This window comes from Corythoichthys intestinalis, chromosome 3 (genome assembly GCF_030265065.1).
Source record: "Corythoichthys intestinalis isolate RoL2023-P3 chromosome 3, ASM3026506v1, whole genome shotgun sequence".
NCBI classification, from domain to species: Eukaryota; Metazoa; Chordata; class Actinopteri; order Syngnathiformes; family Syngnathidae; genus Corythoichthys; species Corythoichthys intestinalis.
The window spans coordinates 29533213-29551752 of record NC_080397.1 but is presented as its reverse complement, the minus strand read 5'-3'; the positions used below and the strand labels follow the sequence as shown (position 1 = coordinate 29551752).

The 18540-nt window shown below is 42.1% G+C and overlaps 1 protein-coding gene across 2 annotated transcripts in view; it reads left to right on the top strand.

Moving 5' to 3' along the window:
- Positions 1–18540, top strand: part of LOC130912911 (dematin-like) — a 45667-nt gene that overhangs the window by 24918 nt on the left and 2209 nt on the right. For both annotated transcript variants that reach the window (XM_057831054.1, XM_057831053.1), the window contains exons 6-10: positions 4583–4766; positions 4963–5007; positions 5082–5228; positions 12066–12178; positions 12249–12354. In XM_057831054.1, the coding sequence (XP_057687037.1) occupies positions 4583–4766; positions 4963–5007; positions 5082–5228; positions 12066–12178; positions 12249–12354 (595 nt within the window). The remainder of the gene's footprint in view (positions 1–4582; positions 4767–4962; positions 5008–5081; positions 5229–12065; positions 12179–12248; positions 12355–18540) is intronic.

Sequence of the window (18540 nt, the reverse complement as noted above, 5' to 3'; positions counted from 1 at the left end):
AGACCAAATGAGAGTATGACAAAACTGGTCTTCTGCCTAAATGTGTTAAACCAGCGAAACGTCCTACAAGAGGTAAATTTGACACCCAAAGTACTACCGTGCGCTTTCAGCTTGTTTTGTTCAGATGCATACAGACAGAACATACTAAAGATGCCTTAAGAAAATACTTAAACGTAGTAGTATCAAATAAGGCTGGTTTATAAACGCTCAATGTTATACTTACTCAGTGTTGATCTGTTGAACACTAATGTGTTCAACAGATTAACAATCTGCTTTAAAGCTACTACAAGAAAACACAATGCTGAACGTATGAGAGGGAAACACATGCAAAAGTATTTTTCGGCAATGAAAAGGTAATAAAAGACTCTATAAAAACACGAATAGTAAGTACTCGCCGCTTTTAACCGAAGTGCGCGTGTGTTGGACGTCTCACCAAATAAAAGGAATTGCAGAACACCAGTAGTGTTTGTCTAGTAACAGTGACAAACTACTTTATCACCTTGAGCGTCCATTGCGTGCATAAAACATGGCGCCCTCCGTAGGTCAAAACATGTACTAAATATTATAGATTTTTAAATCAATGGCAATATTTTATGTGTTTATAATAACATATTTTAGTTAAAGAGAACAATTGTGGCTTGTTAGAGCCTACAAGTCTGAGGTTCCTTTAAGTGATTTATTTTGGCGCAAAACGTGTGCAACATCCTCCAGATTGAGGCAAAAGGGTTTGCAATATGCAGCAGAGGGTTAGGCTATATTCAAAATATAGAAAGCTATCAAGGCAAAAGCATACAGGGTTGGGATTAGGGTTGTTCCGATCATGTTTTTTTGCTCCCGATCCGATCGTTTTAGTTTGAGTATCTGCCGATCCCGATATTTCCCGATCCGATTGCTTTTTTTTGTGCTCCCGATTCAATTCCAATCATTCCCGATAATTTTTCCCGATCATATACATTTTGGCAATACATTAAGAAAAAAATGAATAAAACTCGGACAAATATATACATTCAACATACAGTACATAAGTAGTGTATTTGTTTATTATGACAATAAATCCTCAAGATGGCATTTACATTATTAACATTCTTTCTGTGAGAGGGATCCACGGATAGAAAGACTTGTAATTCTGAAAGGATAAATGTCACTTTGTATATTGTGACTAAATATTGCCATCTAGTGTATTTGTTGAGCTTTCAGTAAATGATACTGTAGCCATTTAACTTCTGCCCAAATGCATGATGGGAAGTGCAACCATGACTGTGCGTCGTGGTACCAATTGATATATCTTCTCTGCGTAGGGAAATAACATAGGGTGTTAAGAAAAAGATCAACTATTACCTCTCTTCCCCACATTGCTTCCCACGATTATTCTAATCATTGGGAGAGGAATTGTAAGGCTTTAGTCATTTAAAAAAAGACTCTAAAGGCTGCCAAAATTCACTCTACTCATTTTACGCTGCCTTTTAGCTTCATGTACTGTATGGGTAAAACGCCGCCATTATAGATTGAATGCGACAATGCGTGAGTGGGTCGTGCAGCGCATGCGTTAATTGCGTTAAATATTGTAACTTGATAAATGTAAAAAATATTAATCCTCGCGATAAACGCGATAAATTTGATAACCCTACCTTAAGCTTAAACTAAAGGCTCTGGAAGAGTGTAACACATTATGTCTGTAACGTTAAATACAATTAGAAAACGATTTAATAAAAAAAAAAAAAAAAAGATATATATATATATTAAAAAAAAGGCATGTCCGATATTTTTTTGCCGATTCCGATACTTTGAAAATGACGTGATCGGGCCCGATATCCCGATCGATCGGGACATCTCTAGTTGGGATACTAAGGTGTTTGTTCACAAGATGATGCGTGAAAAATAAAAACAAAATAAGTTCGAGGCACTTATTAAGGTGCTATGTTTACTTCAAAAAAGGAAGCACCGCTTTAATGTTAGCGCATTAATAGAATGGACTGCGACACGTAGTGTTATAAACATTATAACGATGACACTCATTCTGAAATTTTGAAAGGGCCTGAAAAACGCATGCAGCTGTAGCCCCATCCCCTCAATAATGTAATTTTATCTCCAGATTACGTTTTAACTATTGTGGTTAAACCCACCCCCCATACAGTTGTCATGCAGCGTTTATGTTCCCATACAGTTCAAATTCAAGTTTATAGCCTACTAGGCTTTAAACAGGTTAGTTTAGATGGTGAAATTGGGCAGTTTAAAATGGAGCGTCAATGTAAAATACAACGGGTTACATCGTTTTTTTTTGTGGTTATTTGTTCTTCTGCTCCCTTCCTTTCTGTCCCCCGTAAACCTGGTTTCTTCTAATAAATAAAACATAATGAACAACCACAAATACATAAGTACATCAAAACTCTCATGTGATACATTAAAACTGTTCAGACCATCAGGACACTCAGATTTTTATTCTCTATGTCTAAGCAGCTGAACAAGACGGGTTTAAAAGAATACATACAGTGGGGCAAATAAGAATTTAGTCAACCACTAATTGTGCAAGTTCTCCCACTTGAAAATATTAGAGAGGCCTGTAATTGTCAACATTGGTAAACCTCAACCATGAGAGACAGAATGTGGAAAAAAACACCAGAAAATCACATTGTTTGATTTCTAAAGAATGTATTTGCAAATCATGGTGGAAAATAAGTATTTGGTCAACACCAAAAGTTCATCTCAATACTTTGTTATGTACCCTTTGTTTGCAATAACGGAGGCCAAACGTTTTCTGTAACTCTTCACAAGCTTTTCACACACTGTTGCTGGTATTTTGGCCCATACCTCCATGCAGATCTCCTCTAGAGCAGGGGTGTTTTGGGGCTGTTTGGGGCACATTGTGTTACTGATAGTAGCCTCTGTTACTGTAGTCCCAGCTCTCTGTAGGTCATTCACTAGGTCCCCTTGTGTGGTTCTGGGATTTTTACTCACCGTTCTTGTTATCATTTTGACGCCACAGGGTGAGATCTTCCATGGAGCCCCAGATTGAGGGAGATTATCAGTGGTCTTGTATGTCTTCCATTGTCTAATAATTGCTCCCACAGTTGATTTCTTTACACCAAGCGTTTTACCTATTGCAGATTAAGTCTTCCCAGCCTGGTGCAGGTCTACAATTTTGTCTCTGGTGTCCTTCGACAGCTCTTTGTTCTTGGCCGTAGTGGAGTTTGGAGTGTGACTGACTGAGGTTGTGGACAGGTGTCTTTTATACCGAAATGAGTTAAAACAGGTGCCATTAATACAGGTAACGAGATGAGCCTCGTTCGACCTCGTTAGAAGAAGGTAGACCTCTTTGACAGCCAGGAATCTTGCTTGTTTTAGGTGACCAAATACTCATTTTCTACCTATTCTATAAATTCTAGTTTTTTTTTCCACATTCTGTCTCTCATGTTTGAGGTTTACCCAATTTGATAATTACAGGCCTCTCTAATATTTTCAAGTGGGAGAACTTGCACAATTAGTGGTTGACTAAATACTTATTTGCCCCACTGTATACATTACAGCAGTGTTTTTCAAACAGTGTGCCGCGGCACACTAGTGTGCCGTGAGAGATCATCTGGTGTGCCGCGAGAAATGATCCAATATTGCTGTTTTTTTTTTTTTTTTTACGTCGTCGGGCGGAGTTGGAGTAGGAAGGAAGGAGTCGGTAGAAGGTTTTGGTCGTGTGCAAATGAGCAAGGTATTGCTCGTGTCGCGTTCAAGAACTGCCCGGATTTCTAATCATCAGCCAACTTGCTGTCCGCGACTGTGGACCAGAGCACGCCTACTGTACATCATTTGATTATACTTATCAAGAGTCGATATACACGAAAGTGTCCTTTCCATTTTATCCGTATGTGACGACCGTCAATCCTCCCCGTGTTTTATTCCAACACACTGTCGAGGACAGCAAGGTGGCTGATGGCTAGAAATCCGAGCAGTTCCTGAATGCAAAACGAGCAGCTACGGTGCCAAGCAAGTTTAAATGTCATCTCCAAACGAAAAACCCGTCGCATAAAAACAAGTCGATGGACTATTTTCTTCGCCTTTGTGAAAACAGAGAAACAGGCAACTTTTTTTGAGAAAGCTAACAAAGGTAAATGAGAAAGCCCACAAAGCCAGTTACCTTATTGCTGAACTTGTTGTTAAATCCAAAAAGTCCCACACTGTGGCAGAGACAAGACTACCTGCCTGCAAACCATTGCCTGCAAGATGCTCGGCCCTGATGCGGTTAAATACCTTGCTAAAATTCCCGTCTGATAATTCTGAGCTGTTGATGAAGATTACTGCGGGGATATCAGTTTTGTGTTCATCTAAACAGGCTCAAGTTTCACACTGAGTAAGTATAAATATTGAGAAATTATTTTAAAATTAAAAAGTATAGTGTACAGAAAGTAATTTTGGAACATTTTTGGTTTGTGGTGTGCCGTGAGATTTTTTTCCAATGTAAAAAGCAATGTAGAACCAGAGGCCAATGTTGGGTACTCCTGTGTTTTTAAACATTTTCAGAACTTTATTTTGAAAAATAACACATGGGACCTTTTGCTTTCTCCTCACTCTTGGTCCGTTTCAACCTTTCTAGGAGTCAAGGCTTTGGCTGGAGAAAGATTCTATTGCATGCTCCTCACCAGCTTCCAGCGGCAAGAAACTCAACAGCGGCCACACAACGCCATCTCCGCACGCACAACATACAGTACACACGCCGCACACACTATCTGCACAAAACACACAACCCCCAAAGATTCTGCAACACTTCCACAGGCCTGGTAAATATCCTTTTTTGTATACCAGTGCCCAGGGTATTCACTGCTTTTTGTTTTGATTTGTGAGCAAAAAAATTGGAGATAAGAGCATGTTATTCAATATTTCAATGCAGTGAATTTAATAAATAAAAGATATCGTACTGTATCTGTGTGCAGTGTATTGTGTATAATGGTGTCTGTGTGATTTTTGTTGTTTCAGACAATGGAAGCAACATCTACAAGAAGCCACCAATTTACAGAAGAGGTCGGTGGATCCCTGTAAATCATGCCAGTAGGGCGCTTATCTCATGCGACGTCATTCTATGTGTACACACACAGGTGCGTCGGCGCTCCCTGTGGGAAAGCACTTGGAGGATCTCATCATTGAGTCGTCTAAGTTTCCCGCCGCCGAGCCTCCGGATCCAAACGCCCCTTCCAAGATCGAGACGGAACACTGGCCCTGCCCTCCGTCCTCCGCCGTCTTTGGTACCGTTTTGAAATCTCATGACTCTTTGTCCTTATTTCCGTCATGACACGTCGGACACCATTTTTCACATTCCAAAAACTCAAATCAACTCATTGGCTGACATTAACAATAATAGACATCCAATCCAACGGGCATGGGTGGGCTGCCAATCAATGAAACATGATCATTTTCTGCGAGCCCTCCAAGCAACAAACAAGTGAAACTAGAGATGTCCCGATCGATCGGCCTCCCGATCGATGGGGTCCGATCACGTCATTTTCAAAGTATCGGAATCGGCAAAAAAATATCGGCCATGCCTTTTCCATCCATCCATTATCTTCCGCTTGTTCCGGGGTCGGGTCGCGGGGGCAGCAGCTTTAACAGGGAAGCCCAGATTTCCCTCTCCCCAGCCACTTCAACCAGCTCCTCCGGTGGGATCCCAAGGCGTTCCCAGGCCAGCCGAGAGACATAGTCTCTCCAGCGCGTCCTGGGTCGTCCCCGGGGCCTCCCGCCGGTGGGACATGCCCGGAACACCTCTCCAGGGAGGCGTCCGGGAGGCATCCGAACCAGATGCCCGAGCCACCTCAGCTGGCTCCTCTCTACGCGGAGGAGTAGCGGCTCGACGCCAAGTCCCTCCCGGATGACCGAGCTTCTCACCCTATCTCTAAGGGAGAGCCCGGACACCCTGCGGAGGAAACTCATTTCGGCCGCTTGTATCCGGGATCTTGTTCTTTCGGTCACGACCCAAAGCTTGTGACCATAGGTGAGGGTAGGAACGTAGATCGACTGGTAAATCGAGAGCTTTGCTCCTTCTTCACCACTACGGACCGGTGCAGAGTCCGCATTACTGCAGACGCCGCACCGATTCGCCTGTCGATCTCCCGCTCCCTCCTACCGTCACTCGTGAACAAGACCCCAAGATACTTGAACTCCTCCACTTGGGGCAGGATCTCATCCCCGACCCGGAGAGGGCACTCCACCCTTTTCCGACTGAGGACCATGGTCTCGGGTTTTTGAGGTGCTGATCTTCATCCCAACCGCTTCACACTCAGCTGCGAACCGCTCCAGTGAGAGTTGGAGGTCACGGCTTGATGAAGCCAACAGCACTAAATCATCTGCAAAAAGCAGAGATTCAATGCTGAGGTCACCAAACCGGACCCCCTCAACGCTTCGGCTGCGCCTAGAAATTCTGTCCATAAAAATTATGAACAAAATCGGTGACAAAGGGCAGCCTTGGCGGAGTCCAACCCTCACTGGGAACGAATTCGACTTACTGCCGGCAATGCGGACCAGACTCTGACACCGGTCGTACAGGGACCGAACAGCCCTTACCAAGGGGCTCGGTACCCCGTACTCCCGGAGCACCCTCCACAGGATTCCCCTAGGCACACGGTCGAACGCCTTCTCCAAATCCACAAAACACATGTAGACTGGTTGGGCGAACTCCCATGCACCCTCGAGGACCCTGCTGAGGGTGTAGAGCTGGTCCACTGTTCCACGGCCGGGACGAAAACCACACTGCTCCTCCTGAATCCGAGATTCGACTTCCCGACGGACCCTCCTCTCCAGTACCCCTGAATAGACTTTACCGGGGAGGCTGAGTAGTGTGATTCCTCTATAATTGGAACACACCCTCCGGTCCCCCTTTTTAAAAAGGGGGACCACCACCCCGGTCTGCCAATCCAGAGGCACTGTCCCCGATGTCCACGCGATGTTGTAGAGGCGTGTCAGCCATGACAGCCCTACAACATCCAGAGCCTTTAGGAACTCCGGGCGTATCTCATCCACCCCCGGGGCCTTGCCACCGAGGAGCTTACCAACCGCCTCAGTGACTTCAACCCCAGAGATCGAAGAGCCCACCTCAGAGTCCCCAGACTCTGCTTCCTCAAAGGAAGGCGTGTCGGTGGAATTGAGGAGGGCTTCGAAGTATTCTCTCCACCGACTCACGACGTCTCGAGTCGAGGTCAGCAGTACACCATCTTCACTATACACAGTGTTAATAGTGCACTGCTTTCCTCTCCTCAGACGCCGGATGGTGGACCAGAATTTCCTCGAAGCCGTCCGGAAGTCGTTTTCCATGGCCTCACCGAACTCCTCCCATGTCCGAGTTTTTGCCTCGGAGACCGCCGAGGCCGCAGTCCGCTTGGCCAGCCGGTACCTGTCAGCTGCCTCCGGAGTCCCACAGGCCAAAAAGGCCCGATAGGCCTCCTTCTTCAGGTTGACAGCATCCCTTACCGCTGGTGTCCACCAGCGGGTTCGGGGATTGCCGCCACGACAGGCACCAACCACCTTACGGCCACAGCTCCGATCGGCCGCCTCAACAATGGAGGTGCGGAACATGGCCCACTCGGACTCAATGTCCCCCACCTCCCCCGGGACAAGGGAGAAGTTCTGCCGGAGGTGGGTATTGAAACTCTTTCTGACAGGGGATTCTGCCAGACATTCCCAGCAGACCCTCACAATACGTTTGGGCCTGCCAGGTCTGGCCAGCATCTTCCCCCGCCATCGGAGCCAACACACCACCAGGTGGTGATCAGTTGACAGCTCCGCCCCTCTCTTCACCCGAGTGTCCAAAACATGCGGCCGCAAGTCCGATGACACGATTACGAAGTCGATCATCGAACTGCGGCCTAGGGTGTCCTGGTGCCAAGTGCACATATGGACACCCCTATGTTTGAACATGGTGTTCGTTATAGACAAACCGTGACGAGCACAGAAGTCCAATAACAGAACACCACTCGGGTTCTGATCGGGGGGGCCGTTCCTCCCAATCACGCCCCTCCAGGTCTCACTGTCATTGCCCACGTGAGCGTTGAAGTCCCCCAGTAGAACGGGGGAGTCCCCAGAGGGGGCGCTCTCTAGCACACCCTCCAAGGACTCCAAAAAGGGTGGGTATTCTGAACTGCTGTTCGGTGCATAAGCGCAAACAACAGTTAGAACCCGTCCCCCCACCCGAAGGCGGAGGGAGGCTACCCTCTCGTCTACCGGGGTAAACACCAACGTACAGGCGCCAAGCCGGGGGGCAATAAGTATGCCCACACCTGCCCGGCGCCTCTCACCATGGGCAACTCCAGGGTGGAAGAGAGTCCAACCCCTCTCGAGAGGATTGGTACCAGAACTGTGTGTGGAGGAGAGTCCGACTATATCTAGTCGGAACTTCTCTGCCTCACACACCAGCTCAGGTTCCTTCCCTGCCAGAGAGGTGACATTCCATGTCCCAAGAGTTAGCTTCAGCAGCTGGGGATCGGGTCCGATCACGTCATTTTCAAAGTATCGGAATCGGCAAAAAAATATCGGCCATGCCTTTTTTTAATATATAGATTTTAATTAAATCGTTTTTTAATTGTATTTAACGTTACAGACATAATATGTTAAAACTCATCCTGAGTCTTTAGTTTAGGTTTAGCGTAGGGTTATCATAATAATCCCCAAAAACGGCTGCATTTACTTAATTGATAAATGAGGCACGTTAAAAGTATGTAAAGCTATTAATATTTTGCACTGTACAACCCTTTTACTCAATGTCACTCTCCATCTGATGTGACGCCTTTTTTTCTATCATAAATAGATGAAATTCAGCATTTATTGTGTAGAGGGTACAATAGCAGCCTTTGAATCCGTCTCTCATTTGATTAAAACATTGCAATTTCTCTCCCTATAAGCAGAGGTGTCATGGGAAACAATGTGGGGAAGCATGGCAGTTAGAAACCAGTGTCTTTACACCCTAACCTAATTCCCAAAGCACAGATGGTATATCCATTGTTAGCATGACTCACAGTCATGGTTTTACTTCCATCATGGTTCCACTTTCCCATCATGCCTTGGGGCATGCTGCAGTATCTGAACTGAAAGCTCAACAAATACACTAGATGGCAGTATTTAGTCACAATACACGAGTCCCAAGTCTTTCTATCCGTGGATCCCTCTCACAGAAAGAATGTTAATAATGTAAATGCCATCTTGAGGGTTTATTGTCATAATAAACAAAAACAGTACTTATGTACTGTATGTTGAATGTATATATTCATCCGATTTTTATTAATTTTTTTCTTAATGCATTGCCAAAATGTATATGATCGGGAAAAATTATCGGGAATGATCGGAATTGAATCGGGAGCCAAAAAAAGCAATCGGATCGGGAAATATCGGGATCGGCAGATACTCAAGCTAAAACGATCGGGATCGGATCGGGAGCAAAAAAACGTGATCGGAACAACCCTAAGTGAAACATTATGAAAAAATAACATTAGCTGTCATACATTAAACAAAAATGTAAATATGCTCTTTTGGTTAGGTTAGCAGCACCCAAGCACTCACAGAGTAATGTTTCTCATTTTAAAATAACAATCACTTACTAGTACCAGTATACATTAATAACTATTTTAGGGCTGTCAAACGATTAAAATTTTTAATCGAGTTAATTACAGTTTAAAAATGAATTAATCGTAATTAATCGCAATTCAAACCATCTCTAAAATATGCCATATTTTTCTGTAAATTATTGTTGGAATGGAAAGATAAGACACAAGACAGATATATACATTTAACATACTGTACATAAGTACTGTATTTGTTTATTATAACAATAAATCAATAAGATGGCATTAACATTAACATTCTGTTAAAGCGATCCATGGATAGAAAGACTTGTAGTTCTTAAAAGAGTTTTAGGAATTTTATATTAAAACCCCTCTTAATGATTTCGTTTTAAATAAAATTTGTAAAATTTTCAGTCAAAAGTAGAGTTAATATAATAAGAATAAGAATAAAAATAACAATAATAAAAATAGAGTGACCAAAGTCTGACTTAGTTTTACGTGTATTTTGCATAGATATTTTGATATGAAATGCCAGTTCATTTTGCATTGTTGTTTAACTGTGTGTCAGAATAGGGCCTCATTACTATAGACTGAAGTGCTTTTCTTTTTGTGAACATTGTTTTTTTGGAGAGATAGGAATATTATTTTTGCTGTGCTTTCACTAAACGAAACTTATGTTTGTTTAGAAGGAGTTGCTGAAGCTTATGCCAATAAACAGCTCGGTCCAAAGAACGCCTGTATCCACTCGCCTTTACTGTATAACATATATCTGTACATATCTTACCCAAAATACAACAAGAGACACATAATTGCCACTAAAAGAAAGAAAACTTACCGAAATATGTGTGGAGCACAAATAGCAATTTGCATTGCATTGTGAATACAGCATAAACGTCTCACAACTACTAATTCTCCCACGTTTAGAAGAAATAACATGAGTATGGAACAGCGCTGCACCCAAGCGGCCAGTGGCATTCTCTTCACTCTTAATGTCCATAAACGGCCTCATTGTAATCTGTTTGAGGCAATGTGCGAGCGAGTCATTCAGTGCATGCGTTAATTGCGTCAAATATTTTAACGTGATTATTCATTCATTCATTAATTTTCCATGCCGCTTTTCCTCACGAGGGTAATTTTAAAAATTAATTAACGCCCGTTAACGCGATTATTTTGACAGCCCTAAACTATTTATTAATAACACTAATGTATATGTGAATTAATGTTATGTAATGTATTATATTTATAATAACCTAGCCTTAAGTATGGTATTGTTTCACGTGAACGTACCTCATAAGTATTACTTAACTTTAATTACCCATTACTGAATGTTTTTTGGACCCTTATTGTAAAGTGTAGCACATGTGTCTCTTAACTAAGAAATTATAAATGCTTAAGTTAACAAAGCCTAACCCTAAACCCTCACCCTATATAGGCCTAATTTTACCAAATTATTAGTTACTGTCTGGTTATGCATTAACTAATGCATTAACTCATGTTAACTAATATATTAATAAATGTTAGATAAGCAATTATATTACTTATTGTAATGTTACTTAAACATTAGTTATTGTATAAAAATGCATGAACTAATGTTAATTAAGGGACCCTTATTGTAAAGTGTTATCTGCTCTTTTACCCACATTCCATAAATTCACAAAATTCCACTTTTCAATTTTACAATAATAATATTCTCATATTTAACTAGAAAATTTCTGGAGTAGCTTTGCTGTGATGATTGGTATATTGAGTCACTTCCTGTGGATTTTGAGGCATTTTTGGGGTCCCTTCTTGTTGATTTGAGTGACGCAGTCAAAGACAGCTAAAATGCGTGCTAACTACCCATACGATAAAAAAATATCACATATTGTGAATTTATGAAGGAAAATATGGCGAATTTTCGTCTCGTTCTCGTCAGACGACAACTGGCATCCATATCGTTATGTTTTAGTCCGTAAGAGCACGTTTTTAGCTCGTTATCGTGACATCATCGTCATGAAAAAAATTGTTCCTGGACGAAATATTTTTGATGAAATATTTTGGTTATCGTCAACTTTGACGAAAACAACACTGTAGCGGAAGTATTCCCAAACCAGCGATTTGGTTTTATTCGACAGGTTTAAAAAAGTTCAGGGGTTTGACCTCCTCCAGCCATCGTGTAGCACAGCTGACTCACTGACACTGAATAACAACTGCTGGGGAAGGGTTGAGCCTTGCAGCTGCAAGCGAGGGATTTCTCCCTGCATTGTTGGGACAAAAAATAGCTACTATCGTAGGGTCGGTATGACAGAAAACCTTTGCAGTTTTGAAACCTTGACGTTTTCATACCACGGCATACCTTGAAACTGGTAATTGGCACATGTCTACGTCACAAGATTAAAAAAATAAATAGAAGTTAATTCACATCGCACTTTTTCTTGATAAAATACAACTTTTTTCTTGTGAATTTACTTGCTGTTTTTTCCTCTTAGCCTTTTGTCTGTTTGTGGTCTACTTTTCCTTCTTTTTCCATCTTCTGCTTTCCTGCGCATCCTCCTTCAGAGAAGGAGAAGGCCAGTCGTAAAAATGCGGGGAAGCAAGAAGAAAAAGAAGAGGACGAAGCAGATGATCAAGTTTGGGGTTTGCGAGCGCTTCACAGGCAGGAACTCACCAAGGTAGGCAGCGCTCGATACATTGACCGTGTCATACGTGCGGATGTGCTATCACGCTTGTGTTTACCTTCAGATTCAGTCCAATTTGGGAAAGATCATCCTGAAGGAAGAGACGGACAAGTCGGCTGCTCGTCTGAGGAGGAAAACTCGCTCGCTACCGGACAGCAGCCAGCAAGCGGGTAAATCAAGCGAATGCGCACCTTCTATGAAGTATACTTGCTGACTGTCTAAAGCAAGGGTCCCCAACCTTTTTTGCACCACGGAGAGTGTGATTTGGGTCTTTTTTTCATGGACCAGTGTTCTGTCACATTTTGCACCCTTATAAAATTTTGCTCCCAAAGCTTTTGTGGCGGTGAAAAAAAGCCCTATTTTATATTCAGTTGGACTCTCAATGTTGTCCAACAGTGCTAAAAAAACTATTTACATCATAAACATACATTTGCAACATGAAAATGGCGTAAATTAATGCTTAACGACACAGCGAAGTCGTTAAGTGAGAGAGCTGCGTGCAGTTGTCATGTGCAGCTAACATGGCAAACGTAAGTTAATATTCCTTTCTAAAGAAAGTTTGTAGTGTGTACTTTGGAATCGCTGCATTCGCTGTCATTTTTAACGTTACGCACATACCAAATTTGTCAGAACACCGGCAATGTGCGGCAGAAAAATACAGCAAATATAAATAACATTTGTTTTTAGCCCCGTCGTGTTAAGTACAGGGAAAATACAACTCACCCGCTGAATCAGTGGGAGGCCTGAGCTTGTTTCGTTGAGACGAGATGGTCCCATCAATGTGTGATGGGCAGTGTTGGGAGTAACGCCGTTATAAATCACGCTGTTACGTAACGGCCTTATTTTTTCAGTAACGGGGTAATCTAACTAATTACTTTTCGCACCGTTACAATGCCGTTACCGTTACTGACGGTCAAAAGCGGTGCGTTACTTACTCTGAATAAATTGAAGAAACTACCAGCCGTGTCGAGTCGACTCTCTGCTCTGTTGATTTGTCATCCAAGACTTGGGGTGCGTTCAGGTTCGAGAATCGCGCACGTACTTCTGACTCCTTTTTGTCCTTGCTCATTCAATTAGACAATGCTTTCCAAGTTTGGTAACGTTTCTCTGTTTGCTACACCTGATGCTAGCCTCGTTCCCATCTCCCACTGTCAGCCAGCAATAATTCTGCTTCCATCTTGAGGACGGCAGACGCTTTGAAGGTGACGTGAATTGTCAGGAAACGAGCCTGCCTACATGCAGCCCCTCGAGAGATGCGATGGAAGTGATTGTGATTGGCTGAGGGTTAGAGTCATGTGTCGTGGTAAGCCAATCAGAGCCGGTGATTTCACAAGCAAACCGGAACAGCGCGTGCGGCAAACACACACACGCAAAACAGACGCACAGGGTCGGGATGGCAGAGCCTTCAGAAGAAATATTGTCCTTTAAGAGGTGGAGATATAGACACTATTTCAAGTTTGTCAAAATTAAAGGAAAGAACCTGCATGTAATGTGTAATTTATGTCCCGGGGGAAAGCTTTTGTGGTAAGAAATTCAAATCTGCTGAAGCACCTAACAAGTTAACTACCTGTCTGTTCTACTCTATTCCACTGACTCGAATACTGCTCAGAAAATTTCAAATTCTTTGACATACAACAAGTTCTTTTTAAAGTAACGGAAATAGTTACTTTCCCTGGTAACTAGTTACTTTTACTATAGAGTAATTCAGTTACTAACTCAGTTACTTTTTGGAAGAAGTAGTGAGTAATGTAACTAATTACTTTTTTAAAGTAATGTGCCCAACACTGGTGATGGGAGAGTGAGAGAAGCCCGCTTCACAAAGATACGATGTTGGAAATTGTAGCACAGTTTTTATTGCTGTCCTAGCGATGTCAGAATATTCCGAAATGATTTTAATCCAGAACCAGAATCTCAAATGTACGTTTAAGGTCGGCGTCATTTGCGATCTCTACACGCTGATATTCCTGTTGCACAGAGATGCTTGAATCACTCGGTTTATTCACATATGGGTCACGAATCCACCCCTTCACAGTTTGTGGGTCTTTAGTAATTGGGAAGTAGCATAGATTTTGTATTCTTCGAGGTTGTAGGCTCATCTTCTGGCTCGTCAGGTTCCCTTATCCCCGTAAAAAATCTGTCCAAAGACGTCTATTTTTTAGTCATTCTAGTATAGGGGCTAATTATTTCCGGGAACAAATGTGATGGGCGACGACCTACGTCATACGTTAGTATCGAGGCCAAGCACACATAGATATACAAAACAAGATGTACTGCTAATAGTCCAATCAATGCATTTATATCACGACCTCATATCCTGTAGTTGTATATCTAGAGTAGACAGGGATATTGGTGTGTTAAGCGGCACATGCCTAAGTCAATCGGCCAGAATGCAGTCGTTAATAAATTATTCATTATTTCTGCGCAGTACCAAATGCGCCACGGACCGGTACCGGTCTGCGGCCTGGTCGTTGGGGACCCCTGGTCTAAAGAATCAGTGGTTTCACTTGAGGTTTTCTCGCTAACTCATTCACTGCCATTGACAGCCACTCCATACGAAATGGGAGAATTAGTCGTCAATGATCACGTATCGGCAGAGGTGTGTAGTTACTCACAGTGGCGTGCACAGACAATTTGGGGGGGTAGGTGCTCAGAGGGAAAAAAAGGGCACCTTTTGCATCGGAAATATCTGCCAGCCCGGCTGCCTTGTCAGAACAATGTGAATTCATAAAAGAAAGAAAAAACATTGCAGATGTGTTACATACTTAGATATTTATATATTTAATAAACAGAAACCTATTCCAAACTAGCAAGGGTCAACAAAACATTGTAACATTCGAATTAAAATACAAAAAGTGCAAATAAGAATTATTACGGCTTTAAAGGAGCCATCTCCTTGGTGCTGTGTTTTGAAGATCCCGATAATCTCACCATGGTTTATCTCAAAAATGTGACCTACGGTATGAATAATGTTTGGCATTTATCAAATGATGATACTTATTAGTATAGCCTGCTTTAAACTTGTTGTCATAACAGTGTATCTGTGTGCCCATACTGAAACGAGGGAGCCTACAGTTTTATTGGAGTATATTATTCACTATATCTACAACACAAACACTTAGTCTCACTTCCTCCAGGTGAGTTTCAAATTGTATACTGTAATGTCCATAACTATGTGAAGCCCCTTTAATTCCTGAACCCTCTCCTTCCTCACCCTTGCAAATAAATGCGTAAATTGCTGAATTTCTATAGATAAGAACCTAAAACAGTCTAGATTATTGGTTCTAGCAACAGTTATGGTATTGTGTAATCAATCACGGCAGTGGTCACAAATCAAAGAGTTTTTTAAAAGTTGAATATTCTTGCAAATAAATGCTTAAATTGTGGAAAATCTATACATATTAACGTAAAACAGTCTATAGATTCTTGGTTAAAAGAAAAAAACAGGCAGTAATCGCTCATTTTACGTTAATATTTCTAGCAAAATCTACGGTATTGTGTAATCCAACATGGCGGCCGTCACAAAAACGAGCTTTTCAAGTTTAAATTCTTTAAATAAATATTTAAATCGCACAATTTCAATAGATATGAACGTAAAACACTAGATTCATGGTTAAAAGCAAAAAACGGGCAGTTAACGATTATTTTATGTAAATATTTCTAGCAATAGTTATGGTATTGTGTAATCAATCATGGCGGTGGTCACAAAACAGAGTTCTTAAAGTCGAATATTCTTGTAAATAAATGCTTAAATTGCGGAAAATCTATATGAACGTAAAACAGTCTATAGATTCTTGGTTAAAAGAAAAAACGGTCAGTTATCGTTCATTTTACGTAAATATTTCAAGCAAAATTTACTGTATTGTGTAATCCAACATGGCGGCCGTAACGAAACAAAGAGCTTTTTAAGTTGAAAATTCTTTAAATAAATGCTTAAATCGCGGAATTTCAATAGATATGAACGTAAAACACTAGATTCATGGTTAAAAGCAAAAAAACGGGCAGTTATCATTCATTTTACGTAAATATTTCAAGCCAAAGTTACAATTTTATCCATTGATTTTTTTCACAATGTTTCAAAGTGCATGCACGGTTCTATTCAATATGATAATTACCTCGAATCCTCGACCAAATCACTCTTGAGACACTCTTGCCTGCCTGTATGCAGTAAAACCTTTGTCCTGTTTCCACCTAAACCAGCGTTAGAACGCAGCGTTTGAGTTTATCACAGTGAAAGCTAACTCATTGTTCTGCCTGGGTCGGCCCCCAACGGGAAGTCATGGCGCAATGTCTGTAGGAGCTGTCTTCTCAACTGTTGGTGAAATTTGTGTGCTACTTCAAGAGAAAAAAAGTTAAACAACTGAGGTTTAGTGGGTACACACCAGAGGTTGCGCTAGACATTTTCGTTGTCTGTCATTTTGACTGACAGGCTCATAAAAATCCGGTCATAATCTATTTTTACCCGTCACTTAAATTTTTAAAACGATAATGATGACATATTCAATAGTATTTAGTTTTCATTCATTTTTAATATTGTAACGCTTGCTTGGTGGCGAAAAATTAGACACGGAAGTCGTGGTATTTTTCTCCCTCTTTTTACTCTGCTTACCGCCAACAACACCAACAAAACAACAACTCCACCCCCAAAGAAAAAGAGGCAACTATATAGACCCCAATCACCAACGTCACACAATGATCTTAATCGTGGTTGTCAGCCCAAAATCTTCTAAATATATATTAAATGCATCTTACCAGATATAAAATGACTACTACATAGTCTGTGGTGATCGTTTGGTTCCCAGATTTCTTGTCGAATTACAGTAGTCCATCTCGCTCTCCTCTTCGGGTCTCTCAGAATACGGTAGAAAGTCTCTCAGTCTATCTTCTCTGTTACTGCAACCAACCGCCACACACGCCTTCACCATTTTGATTCTTAATGTTAACGAGCAGAAAAACACGCCGTAATAGGAGGCATGTACGTAGCGGTAATGTGTAAACACGACGAGCTGACGGACAATATGGCGGCTCCAGTCAGGGGGGCGGAGTTGTTACGTCATGTGATTGGGGTCTATACACAGGCGGCAATCTAGTCCACCAATTGGATGACGCGCTGGCACACCGGGTGCACAAATAAGAAACTCGCGTTGATGTGTCAATCATGGTGCCGCCGCCAGACCCCGGTGACGCTACAATATTCTGACAGAATAGCCAACGACGTCATGCATTAAGAGAGACAATAGCTAATTAATATGCTCACTCGCCACCCTGTGGTCTGGGGTGTGAATTGCAACCTGTCAAAATGACGGACGGACTTCAGTTTTTTCCGTCACAGTTTTAAAAAACCGGTCAACGACGGAAAATATTCGGTTAATGCGACCCCTGGTACACACATACACTCAAGATTCGACTCATGTGTTACCTCTGCGTAGGGGGCTACAGTCGGGGCGTGAATTGCAGCTCCCTATGCAATTAATGTGCTGCCTTCGTAAGTTCATGTCCACGCTGCGGGTTCACGTTGACAAATTACGGGTGGTATGCACCTCACAGGAGGGCGTGTGTTTGAGGACAGAGGGCGCGTTCACTCTGATTCTGGCTGCGGTGCTTGGGAGGGCACATGCATTACCAACATAATAATGATCATGACTTAATAACCTTAAAGGGTATTATATACATATATATATATTATATATATATATATACATATATATAAAACACTAAGGGGCTGTAAGATATCAATAGAACCGTTATGTGGCAAGAAAACAAATATTAATAAAGTTAACAAAAAAATAAATCGCATTCATGAGCAATTATCGAAAATAGATCGATAATTACGAACATTTCCGAAAGTATTCCGGAAACAGCCGAATGGGGCGGAGACGTCATAACAAGGAAACGAAAGGTCGAGGCAGGTGCAATGGTTGATTATCTACGAGAGAGTTGCATTCGTGTTTTATCAAAAAATCGCTAAAATGGTTCAAATCTGTCATGCTATGTGGTCTACAAATAGCCATTTGTCGCAATGTAGTACCCATGAGTTCCCAAACGCGTGAAAAAGAGCTGGACTACGCAGACAATGAGTAAAGTTCGTCCGTGCTAAGAGGGCTAATTTTGCAGACCCAGCCTCCGGCACGGTTTTGTGTGATGCGCATTTTACACCTGAAAGCTATTCGAACTATGGACAAATGAAATCAGGTTTTGCTAAGAAATTGCTGATGAAAGCAGCCACCATACACGCGTAGCCACCTAAATGTCCTGCGATATCAAGAAAGAGGACGACTGGCTCTGATGAGACCACCCCAGGCTAACCAAAGGAGTGGAGCAGCCAAGCTCGAAATGGCCAGAGTGAGAACTCTTTTATA